The 21997-nt window shown below is 30.2% G+C and overlaps 1 protein-coding gene across 1 annotated transcript; it reads right to left on the minus strand.

Annotated features, from left to right (window-relative positions):
- Positions 1–450: 450 nt before the first annotated feature.
- U1-70K (U1 small nuclear ribonucleoprotein-70K) lies at positions 451–5652 on the minus strand. Its single transcript, XM_012216643.3, has 10 exons — positions 5350–5652; positions 5060–5174; positions 4877–4956; positions 4220–4295; positions 4048–4112; positions 3897–3959; positions 2490–2571; positions 2230–2392; positions 1794–1865; positions 451–1456 (listed from the first exon to the last, which is right to left on the minus strand). Exons 1-10 carry the CDS (start codon positions 5446–5448, stop codon positions 742–744), a joined length of 1530 nt encoding a protein of 509 aa, XP_012072033.1. The 5' UTR covers positions 5449–5652; the 3' UTR covers positions 451–741.
- Positions 5653–21997: the final 16345 nt, after the last annotated feature.

The raw sequence follows: 21997 nt of genomic DNA on the forward strand, positions 1-21997 counted from the left end.
TAAGTAAAATTAATAACTAACAGAAAATATTACCTAGAATAGACTTTCCTTAATCTGCAGCAGAACCTTCTCATAGACCAAACCACCGTAATTGAGTACAAACATACAACAAAAATCCAGCATCTATGAACTGGTCAGTATGATGTTATTACACTGAAGGCTAAAGCCGCTCATCCGACTATTTACAAAGCCATTCAGAACACAGTTTCATACTCGTGAAAAGAACTGCCAAACAGAAGGTGCAGTCCACTAGCCGTACAACCTCTTGAAGGATAAATGGAGACATCCACTTCCCACGCAAAAACAGAATGGAAAGTCCTATAGATAAACATTCTTAATGAAGAAAATACCGTCCTAACCTTTTGATACCCTTGTGACCAACAAATTCCAGTCCAATAGATTTTGCAATTAAAGAAATTATATCTAACCCATCACAATTCAGAGATGGTATTGTAATCTGGAACACAAGCCAAGGTCTTTCCATTTCGGATTCAGAAACACAAACAAGCAAAAACAACCACATATCCTTCAATCCTATTAACTCGTACATAAAATAATCCAACGTTTTCTAAACCAGAGACCAGAAAGCACTCTGGCTTTTGATCAAAATATGCAACAAAATTCATTCATTCAATTCATAAAGTTCATACCAAATCAAACAGAAAGACAAAGGGCAATAGCTGTTAACGTAATTCCTCTTACCAGTAATGCACAACAGCATATTTCAGCAGACTTGCAATTTCAGTTATCATACTCCCGTGAGTGAGACCTCTCTGATCGCCGATATTCATTTTCTCTGTCAAGTGATTCTGATGTTCCATGATCATAATGGTAATCATCCTGGTCCATTCGCTCATAACGATCGTGATCATGGTCAGGATATTGCTCGTAACGGTCATGGTCACCTCGAACATCCATGTGATCATATTTTCCTCTGCTTCGGTGATGTTCATAGTGATCATAACGCTGATCATCCTCTGTATCTTGCCGCCCATGCCCCTGTTCAGGTTGTTCATACCAACCACGATCATCCTCTGGTTCAGCATGCTCATAGTCCCTTTCAGAACGGCGATCCCTCTCATGCTTCGATTCAACACGGTCATAATCGGATTCCCTATCGTGTGAACGCCCACGATCATTTTCACCAACTTCATAATCCCTCTCCCTCTCCCGAGTGCGATCACGATCATGGTCGCGACCACGGTCTCTGTCACGGTCGCGTTCATATTCACGACCACGATCCCGACCTCGATCACGATCTCGTGTACGATCCCGGTCACGATCCCTGTCCCGTCCACGTTCTCTCTCCCTCTCCCGGTCCCTCTCCCTGTCACGATCTCGATTGTGCCTATCTTCTCTATGATCACGGTCCCTTGGCCTGTCATGGGAACGCTCACGAGATTTCTCCCGTTCCCTCTCTCTGTCCCTTCCTCGTTCACGAGATTTCTCCCTCTCCCTGAAATGTACATACAGCAACCCATCAATCATATGTACAACATGCAATATATCAGTCACATATATAACAAAAGTACTCATAAAACTATCAAATAACAAAAACTTCACAAAACTCCATGGCTACAGTTAAATAATTTATAACCATTCAAGTAAGAACAATGCAGTAATCGAGTGAACATGAGATTTCTCATCCAACCACTGGTAGAACACAACAGAAAGAATTTATGCTGAAACACTACCCTTTCAACACGACTTCTTTTGAACTCTTTATATTTTGAAGAAACAATCAATAATCAGAAACAGCAATAATCTCTTCCAATGAAAAAGGAAAACCTTACCGTTCAATATGACGATCTTCTCGTGCCCGTGGCTCCTCAGATCTAGATGATCCTCCTGATTGCTGTACTTCTCTGATGAAGGTCAAATGAACATGTTAGATTTTTCCAGAATAACAATTCATCAAATTTCAAGCAAGATAGGCATTGTTATTTCACATGATACGACCTTCAAGCTTAGCATTAATATATTTCATCAACTCATGCTAGTAAATAGTCATTACAGAGCCCATAAAGGTTGTAGCATTGTACAACACTAATTGAAGCATAAAAAATTTTAGGTACAAATACATACATAGTACAAATACCCCTGGCATTCATAACTATTTTTGCATATTATGGATGCAGCTTCTAATATAATAGGCACCGGCACAAAGATTAATGGGGTGTATGCATCCACAAAATATAACTAAAAAGTGTTATGAATGAGAGAAATTACCTCCCAGAATACCTCTGGTTGACTTCTTCACCACCTACTCGTGTAGTTCCAAGTCCACCACCTAGTCTGCGAGGCCGCCAATTTGGAACAGTTCTACCGCGCTCAACATCCACAAGCACCCTTCTGCCATCAAGCTTCCGTCCATCAGCTTGCTTATATGCAGCTGCGAAGACATGAAAATAGTTATTAGAAAAATATGGAAAAGTACATCAATAAAACATCAATAGGCCTGATTACATTAAAAAAAAAAAAAATCAAACCTTTCATGTCTCGAGTATGCATATACTCGATGAAAGCATATCCTCTAGGTTTACTCGTCGCTTTATCAGTTATCAATCGGACCTGCAAAGCTCAAATCAGAAGAATAAATAAAATACATTTATGAGTCAGAATTTTTCTCTTTATGAATGATCTCCACAAGATTTGTTTTTCATTTTTATGTAACCAAGTGACAACTCTATGGAAGTATTAAATAGTAAAACCTAAATGGCACGGCAGACAGGCAATATGCCTCATGAGCCGTGCTCACCTTTTAATCATAGGGCTTCCAATCGCGAGATGCATCACCACCAGTGCTAGGGTCGCAGAAAAAACTGATATTTCGTGGCAAATTTACCAATTCTTGAACAGACTAATATCCCCTTACCAGGGAACAATGTTTTTAAGTAAGAAAATATAGTTTATAAATAAAATAGCAAATACCAGGACATCTTCTCAACTGCTGATTAGTTTTGATAAGCCTTTGAAGCCAAAAGTAAAAGTTTTAGTAGCAAGGAAATGCATTACAAAGAAAATTCAAATAGAGAGAAAGAGATGCTAATACTCCCAACATGTTTTACCCAGTGCAGGGAAAAGGAAAGAGGCCAGTCTCCTTTCGTTGCTTGAAAATAAAGGCCAAAAGGCACAGTATACCACTGCTCTGCTCAACTTAACTTTCAGCTTTGCCAGCAGGATGAAGCACATCGTTCAAATTGTATAGTAAGGAGAAGGGTAGAAAATATTCCATTTGTGGAACAGAACAAAGCAAACAGCCCTTACCAGGGATCTCTCAGCATGAAGAACCGTGTACTAACACAATACCTAGAAGAGGACCAACTCCCCACCCCAAAATGACTTCTAAACCCAAACTACATTTAAAGCAGAGTTAAAAAAAAGGATTTGCAGAACAAGCCCATGCCTTTACCAGTAAATTGGCAGTGATACCTGAGGTATTATTTGCATACTCCACTGATGATATTACACAACAGATAGGTGCTCAACATTCTCCCTTTCATATGGACGCTGAACATAAGATGAACTATGGATCGCTAATTACACTTACCACCAATACAGAACTTTTGCAATTGTGAGGGCCTACTGTATTCATGTTTGGCTAACAGGGATTATAAAATTAATTTTACAAGTAGTGAAAGCTTTAACGTTGAATTAACATAGGTTCAATTGAAGAATATTAACAAATATAGACATGATATAGAAGATACTTCAGCGCCTTGAAAATCTTTTGTTCAGTTAAAACATTAAGAAAGAAGGCATGAACTATAAAATTTTCAAAACTAGAAACTTTGAAAAAGAAAAAAAAACGTGTTCTTTGTGAAAGTGAAATGCTTAAATAATGCTGCTGCATAACCTCTTACCAAATCCGCTTGCGTATACTCAAAAATACCTACCCGTTTTATTGGTCCATAAGACTCAAACTCCCTTTTAATTCTACTCTCAGTTGTCTCATAATTCTGCAAGAGGATAATATGAAATCATTAATCATCGCAGCAAAATACTAAGCATCCAACTAAAAATTGATGAAGAGACAAGAGTACTTACAAGCCTAGCAACGAACAATGTCTTGTATGGATCTCCTGAAATATTTGGGTCATTATTTGGATCATCTGAATGAACAAAAGAGTTAAAAGTTACTGCATAAATCAAATAAACAATTTTCTAATTAGTATTCTAGGTTTTAGTAAATAAGTAAAACCAAGAAAGGCAATCTCACATTTCTGAAGCTCCTCAGCAGCCTTCTCTGCACCCTTCTCTAGTCGTAACTTGTGAATTCTAGCCCTCCTTTGTGCCTGGACCCAAAAAACAGAACTTAAATTTCACGGAAAATAAAAGCAGATTATTCTAGACACAAAAAGAAGTGCCAAATTCCTTCTAATAAATGAAACGCAAACTCATGTTGTATAAGTTCATGTCATTATGTGTGAGATTAGACAAAGAATCATGTAGAAAACTCATATTAGGATCATTTATATGTGATATGTACCAATAGAAGGTTCTGCTTGTTGATGTTTCGTTGTTCCTATCAACATACCATATCAATCTAGTTTGTGCTCGAACTTCATAGTAAAAACAACTGTTTTAGGTTTTTTGACGACTTGCAAAGATAAAGGAAAATAAAATAGAAGGCATTGAACATTGAAAATCACATAATAAAATCATAGTAATAAAAGCAGTAGGAACTTTTTGGATTAGTAAGGAAGAAATTCTTTGTCTGGTAATGTTAAAAATTTTTTGAGAATAAAAGATAGTTTCATAATTTTGAATCACTTCAACAAACGAGTTACAAAGGATTATCATACACAAAAAAGAGGGATCATTCACAAACTAAGCGTATCAACTTAAACAGAAACCAAGGAAAAAGGAAACCTACTGGAGTTTCGGCTTTTTGTACAGGGGGTGCATACTCAGGTTCCCCGGGCTCAGCAAACTGACTCACAAACTGGGCCATGCCTAAAATAGAGAACAAAAATGGATTAGAATCCAAAAGACAAACTACAAAGACTGATATCACAAATCAAAAATATGTATTAAGTTCAACAAAATAAAGGGGTACCAGTATATGGTGGGCATTTCCTCTTCTCTGGAGGTGGTTTATACTCCAATGGAGGTCGAGGTTCAAAAAGCTTCAACAAATTGGCTGTTAAACCAGTCGGATGGCTTTGTCCAATCTGTAAAATCAATAAACATGAGTTTGATTAGATCATAAGAATCAATCATCATGTAATAAGTGTCCAATTTATATAATATCAAGCAAAGAAAAAAAGTTTGAAACCCTAGGGTTCAACTATTCCATAAACCACAGAGAAGAAGAAGACTGGAAAGGAAAATATTTATGGCAGGAACCAGTTTGAGCTGAAGAACATTAGCGCGGTTCTGGCCCTTGGTATTGCCACGAACGGCGGCGTTTTGGTTGCGCATGAAGGGATCGGTGTTGTCACCCATGACGATGAGATCCGAACTGAGCTAGGGTTTTTCTGCTATTTGGGAAAGTCTGGTGTTTAGTGAGATCAGCTTAAGAAAATTGCAACAATGGATTGGTGATTATATTCGGCTCCAGATTCAAATTAGAAGGAAAGAGAGAAAAAAGCGATGAAGTTATCGCAATTGCAGTTATAAATAGGAAATGTGTACCAAATATAAAACTTGGGGAAATCAAATTATTTTTTGTTTTGTTATCAATATCAAATACTAATATTTAGGCCGAATTACTATTTTGTTATAAAAAAAATTTCTTATTTTAAATAACTAAAAATATTGACCATTTATTTTCTCTACAATCTTTTGTTTTAAAATTTTTAAATAACGAAACAAAGCACCGACCTTATTAGTCTTTTTCATAACGTGTGTTGAACATTGATTGTACTCATTGTATACTCATTTGTTTTTTTTTTTTTTTTTGTATAATATTAAAACATAAGTTTTTATTTAGATTAAAATAAATGCAATTGGTTAATTTGTATTAAACTTTATCGTACAAACTACTTGTAACGTTAGATCTTAATTTATTTTTTTATAATGAAAGTAGTTTCAAAATAAACTTCAAGTTCATTCAAAAACCTAATCATTCAGTCCTTAATTTATAATTACAAATTCTTAAAACCCTAATAAATACCCAAAAAGAAAATCAAATCATCACCCAATTTTCAATCCCCTGCCGTCAAACCAAATCAATATCTATATGCAAATATAATGAAAAATAAAAATAAATTATTTTTTACTCCTAGGTAAAAAAAATTGAAAAAATGATAATTGATATTGGTAATCGCTTTGGCTATAGTGACAGTATTACTTATCCAGTGTATTAGAGAAATGAATATATGCACATATACACAAATTCTTAAAACTCCAAAATTAAACACTATTTTCTTTCAAGTCAAACAGATTTAAAATATAAGAGAAAAAATATTAAAAAGATTAAAAATATTTAATCATCAAGAGTTCATCCATTTATTTCAAAGATTACTAAATTAAAGTGATAGTAGTTAAATTATTAAATTTAGTAATGAAAAAAAATAAAAAATAAAAAATTATTATTAAGAATAAAACTCTTTCGAGACCTTAAATATTTAATAAGAAACAAGTTACATTAAAAAATTATCAATTTGAATTTCAAAAATCAATCATTTCTTCAATTGAAAAGATCATAATTGAAATTTAATGTTGATGGACAAAAAAAAAAGATTAAAGTAAGTCAATAAATGCAAATTACAAAGCAAATCATGTTATGATCCAATATTGGTCAATTAATAAATTTATTTAAGTATTTTGTTTCTTGTAAGTTGTAAATTTAAAATAAATAAATAAATTAATCAATAATTAATAAAAAAGATTACATAAAAGAAATGTTTCATCCTTTCCAAATAAACAATCAATTTTTTTCTACAATCATACAAAAAAAAATATATATGTTTTTTTCTTTTTTACCTCTCCTCTAAATTTAATATTTTAAATTTTAATCAAAATAAAATCAAATATTTAAAAAATAAAGTATAAAAATTTTTAAATGTCTCATTATCATATATATTTATTAAAAAATAATATTTTAAAAGATAATATTTTAAATTTTTGAAATTCTTAATTATTTATATGTTCATTAATAAAAAAAGATTAAATAAAATAAACGTTCTGTCATTTCAAATAAACTCTCAAATTTGCCTACAACTACACACACAAAAAAATATATAGTTTTTTCTTCTTTTATCTCTCTCCTAAATAAAACATTATGAATATTTTATTTGAAATTTTATTTTTTTTAAATCATCTCCAAATAAACCTTGAATTTTCCCTCCAACCATATAAAAAAATATAGTTTTTTTTCTTTTTTATCTCTTTCCTAAATAAAATATTATGCGTATTCTATTTGAAAATCTATTTTTTTTTTAAAAATATATCCAATCAAATTATACAAACATAAAGAAAAAAGGATATACTTTTTCTCTTTTTATCATTCTCCTAAATAAATATTTTAAATTATAATCAAAATTCATAATTATCTTTATGTATTTATTTAAAAAATAATTTTTATAAATTATATCCAATCAACTAATAAAATTTAATTTTCTAATTAGATATCACTGATGCTATTTTAGTATATTTTAAATTTTATTAAAGGCGATATCGAAAATCTCATTATTCTCCTCTATTCCCACATTTATATATAGTATAGATAGATAGATAATATTATTATTTTTTTAAATGTAATTTTAAATATCATAATTTATTATTACTTTTCCTAATTTTTCGATAGTAAATTCATTTGATTTAATGATTGATATCCTGCTAACTTTTGCGTTTGCATATACATGTTTTTCGTTATATACTATTTGTTGTTCTCACTTGTATTTTGATTTTTGTATATCTATAAATTTCTTGTTAATTAATCATTTTCCGCAATTAGTTTTAAGTTTTATGGAATGATTTAAGCTAAGCCATAGCTAGGAGCCTAGGATTTCTAGAGTTACTATTTAAGGTTAGATTTAGCCAAACAGTTAATCAAATGTGAAATTAACAATCAAGTTCATACTTCTTACAATATTTTTCTTAATATAATATATAATTTATAAGATTTGGTATGTTTAAATGTATATTTTCTTGAATTCAGAATTTGAATGTTAGAGAAGGTAATAATTATTTTCTAAAGTAAAGTATAAAAGTAAATAGAAAATAGAATATAATATGTATCTTAAAATCAACTAATATTATTTTCCTTAAAAATCTATTATTATGACTAACACTCTAATACTTTATTCTTTTTGCGAGTATCATTATGTTTAATATTAGTTTGGTCTTCCATATCATTATTATCTCCTATAAAATTATTTTAAAAAATAATTATTAAGCCAATAAGAAGATATTCTTGATAAAAAAAATAAAAAATTATTGATAGCACAAATAAATAAACCATTAAAATTTATACATATGTTATAAACCATTAAAATTTTGATTGAATTAACATTCTAATTTAATATTTTAATTGTTATTTAATATGTTATTTTTAATATTATATATACAAGTATAAAGAAAAAGACAATAAAAAAAATACTTTGCTCTTTTTTTATCTCTCTCGTAAATAAAATATTTTAAATTATAATAAAAATAAAATTAAATATTTAAAAATAAAATATAAAAATTTTCAAATGAGTCATTATAATATATATTTATTAAAAAATTAAAAAATAAATTATCAATATGTATTTATTTAAAAATAATTTAATAGATTTTATCCAATCAACTAATAAAATATATTCTTCTAATTGGCTAAAACTAAGGCTATTGTAGGCTATTCTAAATTTCAATAAGGATAATATTGGAAATCTCATTATTTTTCCTATTTCCATATTTATATATAGTATAGTTAGATTGTCATTTGTTTGAAAATACTTTTATTTATAACTCTATATTAAATGAATAATAAAATTAAAATAAATTTAAATTTAAACTATGCTTGTTTAAATTTTCAAATTTTTAAGTTTTTGAAAGGCATTATGGCATTAAGATTTCCAAGGTTTAGCCAAGGCTTATCTCAGGACCCCACTATTCGTCTGGTCCAAGACGAACTGTTATGGGGGATTTATTGAAACCATTGAATACGGAATATGGCAAAGTAGCTCCTGGATGGGGAATTATACATCACAATTATTTTACAAAAGTAAAATGATAAATGTTAATTGCTATTTAATTTTTAAAAAATCAATATATTTTTGCTATTGATAGAAATCTAACATTTTAAATTAATTTATAAAATTATGTAAATATTATGTAAGCTGATAATGTAAGTTTTATTTAGACATCTTAAGTGATCTTATAAAAAAAGAAAAAAATTCAAAATTCAAAATTCAAAATTCAAAATTAAGATACAGATAAAATAATTATTATAAATGAATATTAATTTTAAAATCTAATTATTAGATATAAAATTTAAATTTAAATGATAAATATCATTATAAATATAAATGCCAAATTTATTTTTAATTTATTAGATGTTATCTTATAAATTTCTTTATTATTTTAAATGCATTTATCGAATTTAATGTTTTTTTCCTTTAATTAAATCAATTGTGTAAATGTTTACTTACTTGAAAAGTAAAAGATTTCTCTAATCTCCTATCTTAGTAAACAAAATAAATTACAAAATAATAATAATAATAATAATAATAACTGCACAACAAATTGAAAAAATTACTACAATAAATATTCAATATTATATAATTGATTGTACAAAGATCAAAATAAAAAAAATTATTTTTCTAAAAAAAAAAGCTAATAATTTATGAAAATAATGAATTTCGATTAATATCCATAATATTTATCTCTTTCCTTTCTCTGCTCTTTTACCTCTATCTCAATCTTTTCTTGCACAGTATACTGTATTTCATATTATAATAACATCAAATACAATAAGAATCATAAATTTTTTGTCATATCATATAATTCTTTATTTCTTTCCGAAAAAGTTAAAAAATTGAAAAAGAGAAAGAAAGAAAAGTAAGATTAAAGATTTGACATTACATCGACATTACATTACCTAAGATGAAAAGTAATAATAATAATAAATTAAAATAAATAGATAAAGATTTGAGAGCACAATCAAAATCCAAAAAATTGAAAGTAAAATCATCCAACAAACAACAAAAAAAAGGAAAAAGAAACATTATGAAGAAGATCATTAAAATTGAGAGGTATATATAGATATATGCATATAGATATAGAGAAGAAAAAAATTTAAAAGTTTTAAATTTTTAAATTTAACAATTTAAAAAGTTGTAAAGTTTTAATTATTCAAACTTTTAGATTTTATATATATATATAAAATTTAAAATTTTTCAATTTTTTTTTAAATTTTAAAAAAAAAAAAGAAAAAGAAAATACTCAAAGGAGAATATGCCAAATCAGCTTTTTTTTAAATTTTTTTCTTGAGGATTATATATATAGATACCTTTAAAAATTTTTAAATAATATAAATATTTTCCATTTTTTAACTTTATGACATAATTAAAATAATTTCTTATTTTGGGTAAACTAAAAAATCATTTTTTCCCTAAAAAATAAAATTTTCTTTCATATATTTTAATAATGAAAAAATATATTTCAAATTATTATAAAAGAAAAGTATAATTCAAAGATAGAAAGTACAGAGAAAGAAAATTCTTGTATTAAAATATTAGTATATAAATCCATAGGATTAAGAAATTATTTATATGATATAAAATACATTCCAAAGACATAATCATAAATGAGATCATAAAATAAACTTATGGACAAGATAAATACTTTTATTGATAAACTTAATGGACATCCATCATTTATATAATATTTATTTATGAATTGCCTTTGGATGTCCATTACACAGAGAATATGTCTCGTTAAAAGTTTCTAAAAAAATCCAATGAAAAAAAAAATCCTAGTGAAGGAAAAATGTATAGTATTCTTTATGTCTTAAAATTTTATTTCTCCCTCCGATGAAAGTCTACTTTTAAGATCTTAAGCTGACGCATACCGATCTTGTACACCATTTTCTTAAAGGTTGAAGTTGGTAGGGACTTAGTGAATAAATGTGGCATATTGTGACTTGAAAGAATCTATTGTACATTAATATCACAAATCTTCTGAAGATCACATGTGAAAAAGAACTTTGGTGATATATGTTTCGTTTTATCTCTCTTAAATTCTCCGTTTAATTGGACTATGGAAGCTGCATTATCTTCATACAACACTGTGGATGTCTCTTGGCAAGATAACCACATTTTTCTCGAATAAAATGAATCATGAATCTTAATCAAATTTATTCTCAGCTTGCTTCATAAATGGCTATTATTTCTACATTATTAAGAAAGTAGCAACTATAAATTGCTTTGTAGATCGCCATGATATAGTTGTACCTCTACAAGTAAATAAATAGTCTGTTTGAGATCTTACTCTATGTGGATTAGATAAATACCCTCATAACCAATCAAATTTGGACTATATTTATTGGAATAAAATAAACTCATATCAATTGTCCCTTTCAAATGGCTTGAGTAGGAGTAGAACTATATCTTGCAAGCAAATTAACAGAAAACATTATATATGGTATCATAGAATTGGCAAGATACATAAGTGCACCAATTGTATTAAGATATGGTACTTCAGGATCAAAAAGTTCCTCATTATTTTCTAGAGGTCGAAATGGATATTTATTCACATCAAATGATCGAAGAATCATTGGATTGCTTAATGGATGTGCTCTATTAATATAAAATCGCTGTAAAATCTTTTATGTATAGGTAGATTGATGAACACACAAATTCCATTTGGTAAATGTTTGATCTCTAAACCGAGACAAAATTTTGCCTTTTCGAGATCTTTCATTTCAAATTCTTTCTTTAAATACTTCACTGCCTTTTGGAGCTTTACTGGAGTTCTAATGAGATTTATATCATCAATTTACACATCAATAATACCAAATTCAAATGTTGGCCTTTTTATAAAAATACATGGACAAATTGAATCATTTATATAACCTTCTTGTATCAGATATCACTAAAAAAAATGTGCTTTTGTGATCGATTTTGCGACCAATCGCGATGATGTTGAAGTAACAGAGATTTAACATTCATCGATAGATTTGCGATCAAACTGTGACAAATTTAGCGACGGAATTGCGACCGCATGAATATCGGTAACTAATTCTAGCGATAAAAACTCCTACCAGTTTGGTTTCTACTTTGCAACCTTGTTGCGACAAATTAGCGACAGAATTTACGACGGATTTGCGACCGTTTCACAGTCTATTGCAAAATTGCGCGCTACAGTTCAGTGCCAAATTTAGTTTCTGGTTTGTAAGGGATTAGTGACCAATTTGCGACCGATATTTTGCGACCGATTGTATTGATCGCAAATCGGTCGCAGTTTGTTTGATTACAAAATGACATCGCATGATTAAAAATTGCGATCGATTTTTAAATGATTTGCAACCGACTTGTCGATCGCAAAAAATTAGGGCTTTATAACCCCTGGGTCGTGAGCGCAGTGCACCTTGGTCTCCCATTTTCTCTCCCTTTCTAGCAGCTGGTTCCACCCCTTCCACCATTTTCGCCGATCCCGGCTTGCTCCTGCTATCACCGGATGTTGCCACTGTCGCCGGAAAAGACACATCGGTCGCCTGGTCAGGTATGTGCTCTTACCCTTTTATTTTATATTTTTTTCTTGCAATTTTTTTATGTTGCAAAGTAATTGAAATTTTATTTTATTTTATGTTGATTTTGTTATTTGTTAGTTGTTTTTGTAAATTATTTTTTATTTTGTATGAATGTTGGTGAATTTTTTGTTGTAATTATTAATGGATAATATATTTTTTGTTGTAAATAGGATTTGTTGAAAAATTTGATAAAGTTTTTAAGTTTTGTTCTTTATGTATTTGCTTTTTTATAGAATTTTTTTTTGTTGTTATTTTGTATGAATGGATAATATTTTTCATTGTAAAATTGTATTAATGAATGGATAAAAAAAAAACCTTAAATCTGAATTGTAAAAAATAATGCACAATTATTAAAAATAATTGTAATTTGTAAAAAAAAAATTAATGAGTGTAATTTAATACTAATCAAATTTATAGTAATCAAATTAATGAGTGTATTGAAATTTATTTTTTTGAAATTACTTTATGTTGATAAGCTCTTTTTATTTGAATGGAAATCACATGAATAATGCGTTTGAGTTGGAGGCCTAGTAGTGGCCATTTTGACAATGGAAATACGTTGGGATTATATAGAAGTGTTTATGTGAGTGTGTTTTGACTTGAGATTTGATTATGTTATGCCAAAATTTTTTAAAAAACTGAATTTATGATCGAATTTTGCGATTTTGCGACCGAAAGTGCATTAATCATTTGTTTTTTTTATCTTTTTTTAAAAAAAGAAATGATAAGAAGAGAAAATAAAATAGATCGAAAATTATATCTCTATCAAATTCTTTCCTCATTTTAATCTTGTATCTGATAATCTTTGATTGCTGATTCCTCTTTCAATATTATTACTACTCTAGTGAGTCAGTTCTGAAATTACACTTCATTTTGCATGTAATTTACTTGTTATGAAGCGAAAGATATCCAAACTAATGTGTAAATATTATTAACTCATTCCTAAAGTTACCTTTATCAGGGGAAGCTATCTAAGCAAGATTAGAATAATATATGAATTAATTTGTAACTGGTTGTTGTGGCAATTTCATTTGAAACTCACCTGAGGTACTTTTTTTTCCTCAAATTTGTTTATTTTGGATTGTAGATTTTTTTGTTATAATTTTGAATGGATAATATATTTTTTGTTGTAAATAGGATTTGTTGGAAAATTTGATGTAGTTTTTAAGGTTTGTTCTTTATGTATTTTATTTTATGTTGATTTTGTTAATTGTATTTTGTAAGAAAAAAAATTAATGAGTGTAATTTGTAACAAAAGTTATAGTATTTGGTGCAAGAAATAGGTTATAGTATTGAGATAATTATAATTTGTAAAAAAAAAAATTTAATGAGTGTAATTTAATAGCAATCAAAATTAATACTAATCAAACTAAGTATTGAAATATTTTATACTAATCAAACTAATTAAGTAGTATTGAAATGTTTTTGACTAATCAAACTAAGTAGTATTGAAATATTTTATACTAATCAAACTAATGAAATACTAATCAAACTAAGTAGTATTGAATATAAATTAAAATTTGATTACTGTATTGAATCAATAGTAGTCTAAAAGAAAATGAAAGAAAATAGGATAATCAAGCTACATAGTCAATTGAAATATTTTATAAAATCTAATCTGCGATGATGTATTGAAATTTATTATTTTGAAATTACTTTATGTTGATAAGCTCTTTTTATTTAAGTGAAAATCACATGAATGATGCGTTTGAGTTGGAAGCCTAGTAATGGCCATTTTGACTTTGGAAATACGTTGGGATTATATAGAAGTATTTAAGTGAGTGTGTTTTCACTTGAGATTTGATTATGTTATGTCGAAAGTACTGCTGAAATTTTTTTAAAAACTGAAATGAGGAATCGTACTCTTACTGATATTATAGTAAGTATATATATATATATAGTTAACCTTAGTTAGAAATAACCTTAGTAAGTTTACATATATATAGTTACCCTTATACATATTTATATATATTTACCACATGTTCTAAAATTTATATAATTGTATATATACATATGTAAGTTCTGTTATGTGTAGTAGAGATGGCTAAAGGCAGGGCGGTTAATTCAGACGCGTTCGGCAGTGGTTCGCGTGGAGGTCATGGCTGAGGTCGCAGTACATGTGGACGAGGATGATGCTTCTTAGATTGTCGTTGATTTTTTCATATTTTGTATTTTACATTACATTTACATTTCTTTCTTAGATTGCTATTGTTTCTAATGATGCTTGTGATATGTATATATATGTCGATTTTTAATAGGTGGAAAAAATTATGGTTTTTAATATTATTAAATTCTTTTTTGCTTGTAATTATATTTTGTGGACCGACTAGTGACCGAACTGCAATCAAATTATAACCGTTAAATTTAAATTTGCGACAGATCACCAACCAATCAATTTCAGCATTTGCGACCATGTTTGATAATTGCGATTGATATTTTTTGCGACCAATTTGTGACCGATTAGTCGATCGCTAATTAGCAACCGATATTTATAAGTTTGCGACCAATTAGTCGATCGCTAATTTGCGACCGCTTAGACAATCGGTCGCAAAATTATTTGCGACGAGCACTTTTGCGACTGATTTATTTTTTTCTCAAATCGGTCGCTACGTCCATTTAGCAACCGATTTATCTATCCAATTTACCAATTTTATCGTAGTGTATGTACTGAGGTGATTGTACCACATGCATCCCAAATTACTTTAAACCATACAAAGATATTTGTAATTTGATCAAATATAGTTCTTTGGAAATTAACTTATACGCTTTAGGTATTTTAAATCCTTCAGGAATTTTCATATAAATGTCATTATCAAGTGAGCCATATTGATAGATTGTAACCACATTCATCAAATACAATTCAAGTTTTTCATGCACTGTTAAATTGATGAAGTATCGAAAAGTAATTGCATCCAGAGGATAATGGTTTTTTCAATGATTGAAAATAAACTAAAGACGAGCTTAGTTTATTTTAATTTATAAAGGTCGATTTTCTTTTATTAGACCCATTCATTATTCCTCAGAAATGCAATCTTATTTAGAAAAGGAGTTTTGTAAAAAAGACTCTTACTTTGGTAAAAGATTTATTTTTAAAGTCGCGACCCTCTTTAGTAAAAATTCACGAATTAGTGATTTCTTTGGAAATGACTAACTCGATTTTAACTAGAGACTACGTAAGGGAGTTATATATGGTCATGAGAAGGTGTTAGGCACCCAAACCATTCGGTTAGAAAACTGACCTCCTTCATTGTCCATTCATTCTCAATTTTGATAATAGAATTAACTTTAATTGAGGTGAAAATGAGTTTTAATGCAATTTTGAAATATGACAATCATGAACATCAGCAAATACACAAAGTGTAAAATTAAATCCATCAAGAGAAAGAGGGAGCAGAATAGAGTTAAAGCCAATAACCTATTTTACATTCTACCATTTTAACCCATTAAAATTTTCAAAATTCGTATATATTACACATTAACAATAAATGAAATCCAATAAGGACTCTTTACATTAAGCTCAATATATAGCACCGAATCAATCATAAGAATAAAACAATGAAAAATTATTAACATAAAAGAATCAAGATGAATTTTAATGAGGTTAGCTCATTAAGTAAAGGGCAATATAACAAAGGTGCGAGAAAGTAAATGACTTTGAAAATTAAAAGACAGAATCTTAAATGGCACTAAAGTAAATGACAAAAAGATAAAGAGATTAATTCTTAGTTTAGAATGAGATTTGGATTCAGGTATATGAAGTTCATCATGAATGATGAACAACTATTCAGTTTTATTGAATAATTAGTGGTCAAGAATAAGAATTTATTGATTATTTGTAGTTGTACCAATCATTAATAATTATTGGTCAAGAATATAAATCATAGCCAATTATCAATATTTATTTGCATTTAAAATATAATGAAATACCCCGAATTTTTATTTTCGAAACTTTCAAATTTTTTTTAAATCAAAAATCTCGATTTTCGACTATATGAGCTATAAACACCAAACAATCTTAAATTTGGGTCCAAAGTTTTGTGAGTTGGGCCCAAACCCAAATATATTGTCGGAATTTTCAAATTGAGAACAATTAAAAATTTTCGAGAAATAATATGAAACTCCAGCAATTTAATCTATTATGAATATATATAAATTAATTACTCTAAAATCAAATATCATTACTATTAATATTTTTTTTATTATTGAGTAAATGGAGAAAATGTTATGGAACCTAACTAAAATAATCAAAATAAATCGAATCAGACCCAGAAATCAAATTGATTTTTTGAAAACCACACGAATAATCTGAAAACCAAGTGAAAAACCTGCAAACCGAGCAAAAATCAAGCCAAATCATTGAATTAGACCAAACTGGTTCAAATCTGTCACGACCCGATTCCATGGGCCGGACCGGCACTAGGGCCCAGGTAAGCTTAAGGCTCCCGAGGCCCGTAGTAAGCCTGAAACATTAAAAATTTACTATCTCAATATAATATTAAACATTCAGCCCATGTTTATAGGAAAATAAATCTCAAGATTTTATTAAATCTTGGCCCAAATTTATCAGCTACAACATTCCACAGTTTGGGCCCAAATAACAATACACCACATTTTTAATATGGGCTCACATAATTATATTGCCTATGTTAATACACGACTAATTGTATACAATTTCTACAACTGCGGAGTCACTAACTAATAGATATACATAAATTTTTATACATCTAGATACATAGCAAAATATTTATTGGTCTAGGAAAATTTTCTTTCTAGCTCTGCGACGAAGGAACATAGCTTAACCGAATTAAAGAGAAACTTACTTCCTGAAAAATTAAACAAGATATGTGAGCTTTCTAAGGAGTAACTATTATTGCACAACACACACATTCACACAAATGTGTAAATATATATCAATCTAGTCATCCGACTAGTTATATGCTCACGCAGCCAGTCACACGAATGGTATGTCACCAGCACTCACAAACAATATCACCTTCAAATAATCACATCACGTGGAAATTAGTCAGTGGAGTCACCGAACCCCCGATGAGCCGTCCTCCCACATGGCTCATCCTCTCACATGTGCACCAGGGAGCCGATCCCCCATACTGGCCGACCGGTCTAATCCTCACTTGACCAGCCCTCTCATTGTTTTTCTACCCTCTCTTTTCTTTTTCATACCAACAGGAGGCAACCCGGTGGTCTCCATCCAATCTAGATCATCAAGCGCTCACAACAGGAGGCCACCCTGCGGGCTGCGATCAAATCTAGACTGTCCGGTGCGCAACGACGAGAAGCCAACCCGTGGTTAACGGTAACGGTAACGGTAGGTGCACACGGGGGCGCCGATCTCCCATTTACCCGGCTAACAGAAACAGAATCGGGATCCATATTTTAGAATCAGAATATAACAGAAATCAGAATCAGGATCTGTATAACAGAAACAGTCTCACAAACCCATGGTGACCCACTTCATCCCAATTCCACACAAACAAAGCACAGCAATATCACAACACAATTAATCAAGTATTGCAATTAAATGCAAGCATATTAATCAATTAAACATCGTAATGCAATGCACAATTAGACATCCAAAATCAAATGCAAATAAATAAGTGAATAGTGTTAACAATAAACAACAATAATAAAATAAATAATAATAATAATAATAATAATAATAAACAATAATAATGAAAATAAATAAATAAATAATGGAATACTTAAGTGAATAATAATGATAATAAATAAATAGTTAGAGTACTTTATTTATTATGTATCAAATTATAGGATTTATCTAAATAAACTTATTAATTATATTGTTAATTAAAACTAGTCTAAGTTCTATCGAAATTTCGGCAGCACCTCCCCTAAAAATTGGACTATCTACCTGCTCAAATATCAACAATATTATATCCATCAAACATTATACACACAGCCCATCCATCGGGCAATCAAACAAATTAATTTCCCTTCCTCCATATCAAGTAATAGTATAGATATTTAATCACAATACAAAACTTTAGCTATTAACAATCCAAGCTTCAAGCATCACCATTGGTTATTTACTACTTGCACAAAAATATCCTTAGCTTTGCTATCATGGATCACACCAACTAACTAATTTCACGCAAGAATTAGATTTACAACCTTAATTATACCATGTCAAACAATAATCAATAGAAATAATTGAAAATAGCTACTGCTTTTTGCCAGAAATTTCTTAGTACTCATAAAACTTTGTCATAATTAACAGGGGTCTCATGATTCAGTTTATTGACCTGTAAATCATCATCCTCGTCAAACAAAACCATATGTACTATATCCAGCAATACTTTATAGGAATAATTAAAAATAGTTGCTGCCATTTCAAGAAAATTCTCATTTTTGTTCTATCTCGATCATCAAACCTTTACATTAACAACCAGTTATGAAAGACATGGTTCTACCACCAAATATGGACTTAACTCAACAAAAACTATAATCTTCTTTAGCTAAAGGCTGCCACTTTAAATTCAATACTCAATTCTAATCTAAAACTACATGAATCACTTCAAAACACTCACTAGAATGTGTTTTAATTATAGTTAGTAAATAAAATCAAACCTTTTCCTAAAATTTGCATAAATAGAATATATAGGGATTTAATCCTTACTCTAGCTTGACTAATACATGAAATTCCATATCCTAGCACAAAGAATTCACAAAACATGCAAAAAGGAAGTTAAAGATGACTTACCTAGCTGTAAAACGAGCTGAAAATTGGAATTTTTTTTTCGGTTAAAATGACCGAAATTTGCTCTACTACCCAAGATCTAATTCTGCTGGCATTAGCTTGGCTAGAGCTGGAGAGGATCGTGGTCGATGAGGTCGCTAGAGGGAATGGAAGAGCTCAACCGGCCGATCCTTGGCTGGTTTCGCTGGAGGAGCAGAGAAAGAGAGAGACCGGAGCTGCTGCAACGAGGAGGCGATGAAAAGGAAGTGGTGGCCGAGGCGCTGGTCTCCTGCCATTGCTGCGTTCGCCATAAACGAAAAGGGAAAGAGAGGAGAGGTCGGTGCTGCAGTGAGGTGGCGGCGTGGCAAGGATGCGCGGCGAGGAGGCGCTGGTTCTGGTGGTCGGAAAACCAGAGAGGAGAGGCCACCAGGTCGCGCCGAAGAAGAAGAAGAAAAAGAAAAAAGAAAGAAGAAAGGCGGTTTCTAGCAAATTCTAGGCCATTCCGGTTCAATTCAAACCGGTTTGGTCTGATTTAGTGATTTGGTCTCATTTCGTTTGATTTTCAAGTTTTTCACTCGATTTTTGGATTATTCGTGTGGTCCTCGACAAATTAAACTGATTTTCAGGCCTGGTTCAATTTATTTTAACTGTTTAGTTCGGTTCCGTAATATTTTCTCTATTTACTCGATAATAATAATAAACATATTAATAGTAACAATATTTGATTTTTAGGAGAATTAATTTATATATATTCATAATAGGTTAAATTTCAGGGTTTCGTATTATTTCTCAAAAATTTTAACTGTTTACGATTCAAAATTTCTTTTCGACATTTTATTTGGGCTTGGGCCCAACTCGTGAAACTTTTGGGCTTAAATTGGAATTGTTCACTGTTTATGGCCCATACTGTCAAAAATTCAGATTTTTGGTTTAATAAAATTCTAAAGTTTTGAAAATAAAATTACGGGTTGTTTCAGAATCGAACCAGAATGATCTAGAAACTGACCTACTTTCTTTCTTTTCTCTTCTTCTTCTTCTTCTTCTTCCTTTCCTCTCCAGCATCGACCTCACCTTGCCCTCTCCTCCTCTCGTTTTTCGATCACCGGAGACCAGCACCACGCCTTGCCGTCGCCTCCACGCCGCAGTGGATTCCGGCCTCCCTTCTCATCTCTCTTTCGTCTTTGGCGTACGCAGAAGGTGCAGGAGAGCCGCGACATTCTTCGATCGAAAAATCGCGTCGAGCCTCCTCCTACTTGATTTTCCGGCGGCGTCGATTCCTCTCTTGTCGATGAAGAAGCTTCGGTCTCTTCTTCACTCTCCCCTTCCTGTTCCGGCTGGCGCAGCAAAGCCAGGAGCTGCTCGCAATAGGTACAGTCGCGCTATCTGCTCCTTTTCGAATTTCTGACGAGTTGGGTAAATTATTTAAAACCCTTTTCAATACATTTCATGAATTTTGATCCTGAATAGGAGAGTTGATATAGAAATGGAAATTCTTAGCTACTGTTATGAAGATTAACTAAGAAATTTTGATAAAAAAAATATAAATGGAAGCTATAAATTGAATTCATATATAGAATAGCTAGATTATTGAATCTATTATGAATTTTGTAAGGAAATGATGATTCCTTAGTATGATAGTAGGTATTTTTGGTCGTTGGTTGAGTTCTTGGTATGTTATGAAGGAAACCTTAATTGTACCATTTCAAGTGAACTATAAACTAAAATGGCGAAAGAATTGAGAAACCTGAAATGGCAGCATGCCATTTTAACTAATTAGCTTGAACAATTATTGCTGTATAATGCAAACGAAGTTATAAACTAAGTTCTTGGTGGGAAATGGGTTAAGTAGCATATGATGTATGAGTTTAATCAATAACTCAAGGTTTCTTTGATATAATGGCAGCTTCTAGTTAGAGAAAATCATGGATTTTTGCTTGAACCAAGTTTATATTGTTGGAATAAATGTGCTCTTCATAACTTCTTGTGGATGTAGAGGTTCTAATGACTAAATTTGATGAGAATTAAGAAACTTTTGGTAGTGGCAGCAGCTATCTTCAATCATTTATATAGATTATTGCCTGATATGGAATATTTGAAGTAGTAGATTTAATTCTTGTTAAGAATTAGTTAGTTGGTATATTTTAAGTTGTAAATTGATTTCTTAGTAGATGTATTCATTAAATTTTAGTTTAATTGAAGCATTTGTTCTTAGTGGGTAATATAAAATTTGATAAAGGTATAAATATGTGATTGTCACCTTTAACCAAGGATGAAGAAATGAAGGTTTGATAAAGAGTTCTATAATATTTAAAGGCTAGGTAACTATCAAACAAGGATGGTTGAATTTAACTTATTGATACAAGTTTTGTTTATAAATTGTACATTTATTTGATAATTAGTTAGAGAACAATTAATAATATCGTTGGAACATGCTTGGAGGTTATTATAATTTGTAAATTAATTGGTGCATGTTGACATGGTTGTTTTGAAAGGAGGATGGGAATTAAGCTGATTGATTGCCCGACGGATGGGCTGTATGTATTGATTGATAAATATATAATAATATTTTGATATCTAAACAGGTGGATAGTCCAATTTTTAGG

This window comes from Jatropha curcas, chromosome 4 (genome assembly GCF_041381405.1).
Source record: "Jatropha curcas cultivar XTBG-Jc1 chromosome 4, XTBG_Jcur_1.0, whole genome shotgun sequence".
NCBI lineage: Eukaryota > Viridiplantae > Streptophyta > Magnoliopsida > Malpighiales > Euphorbiaceae > Jatropha > Jatropha curcas.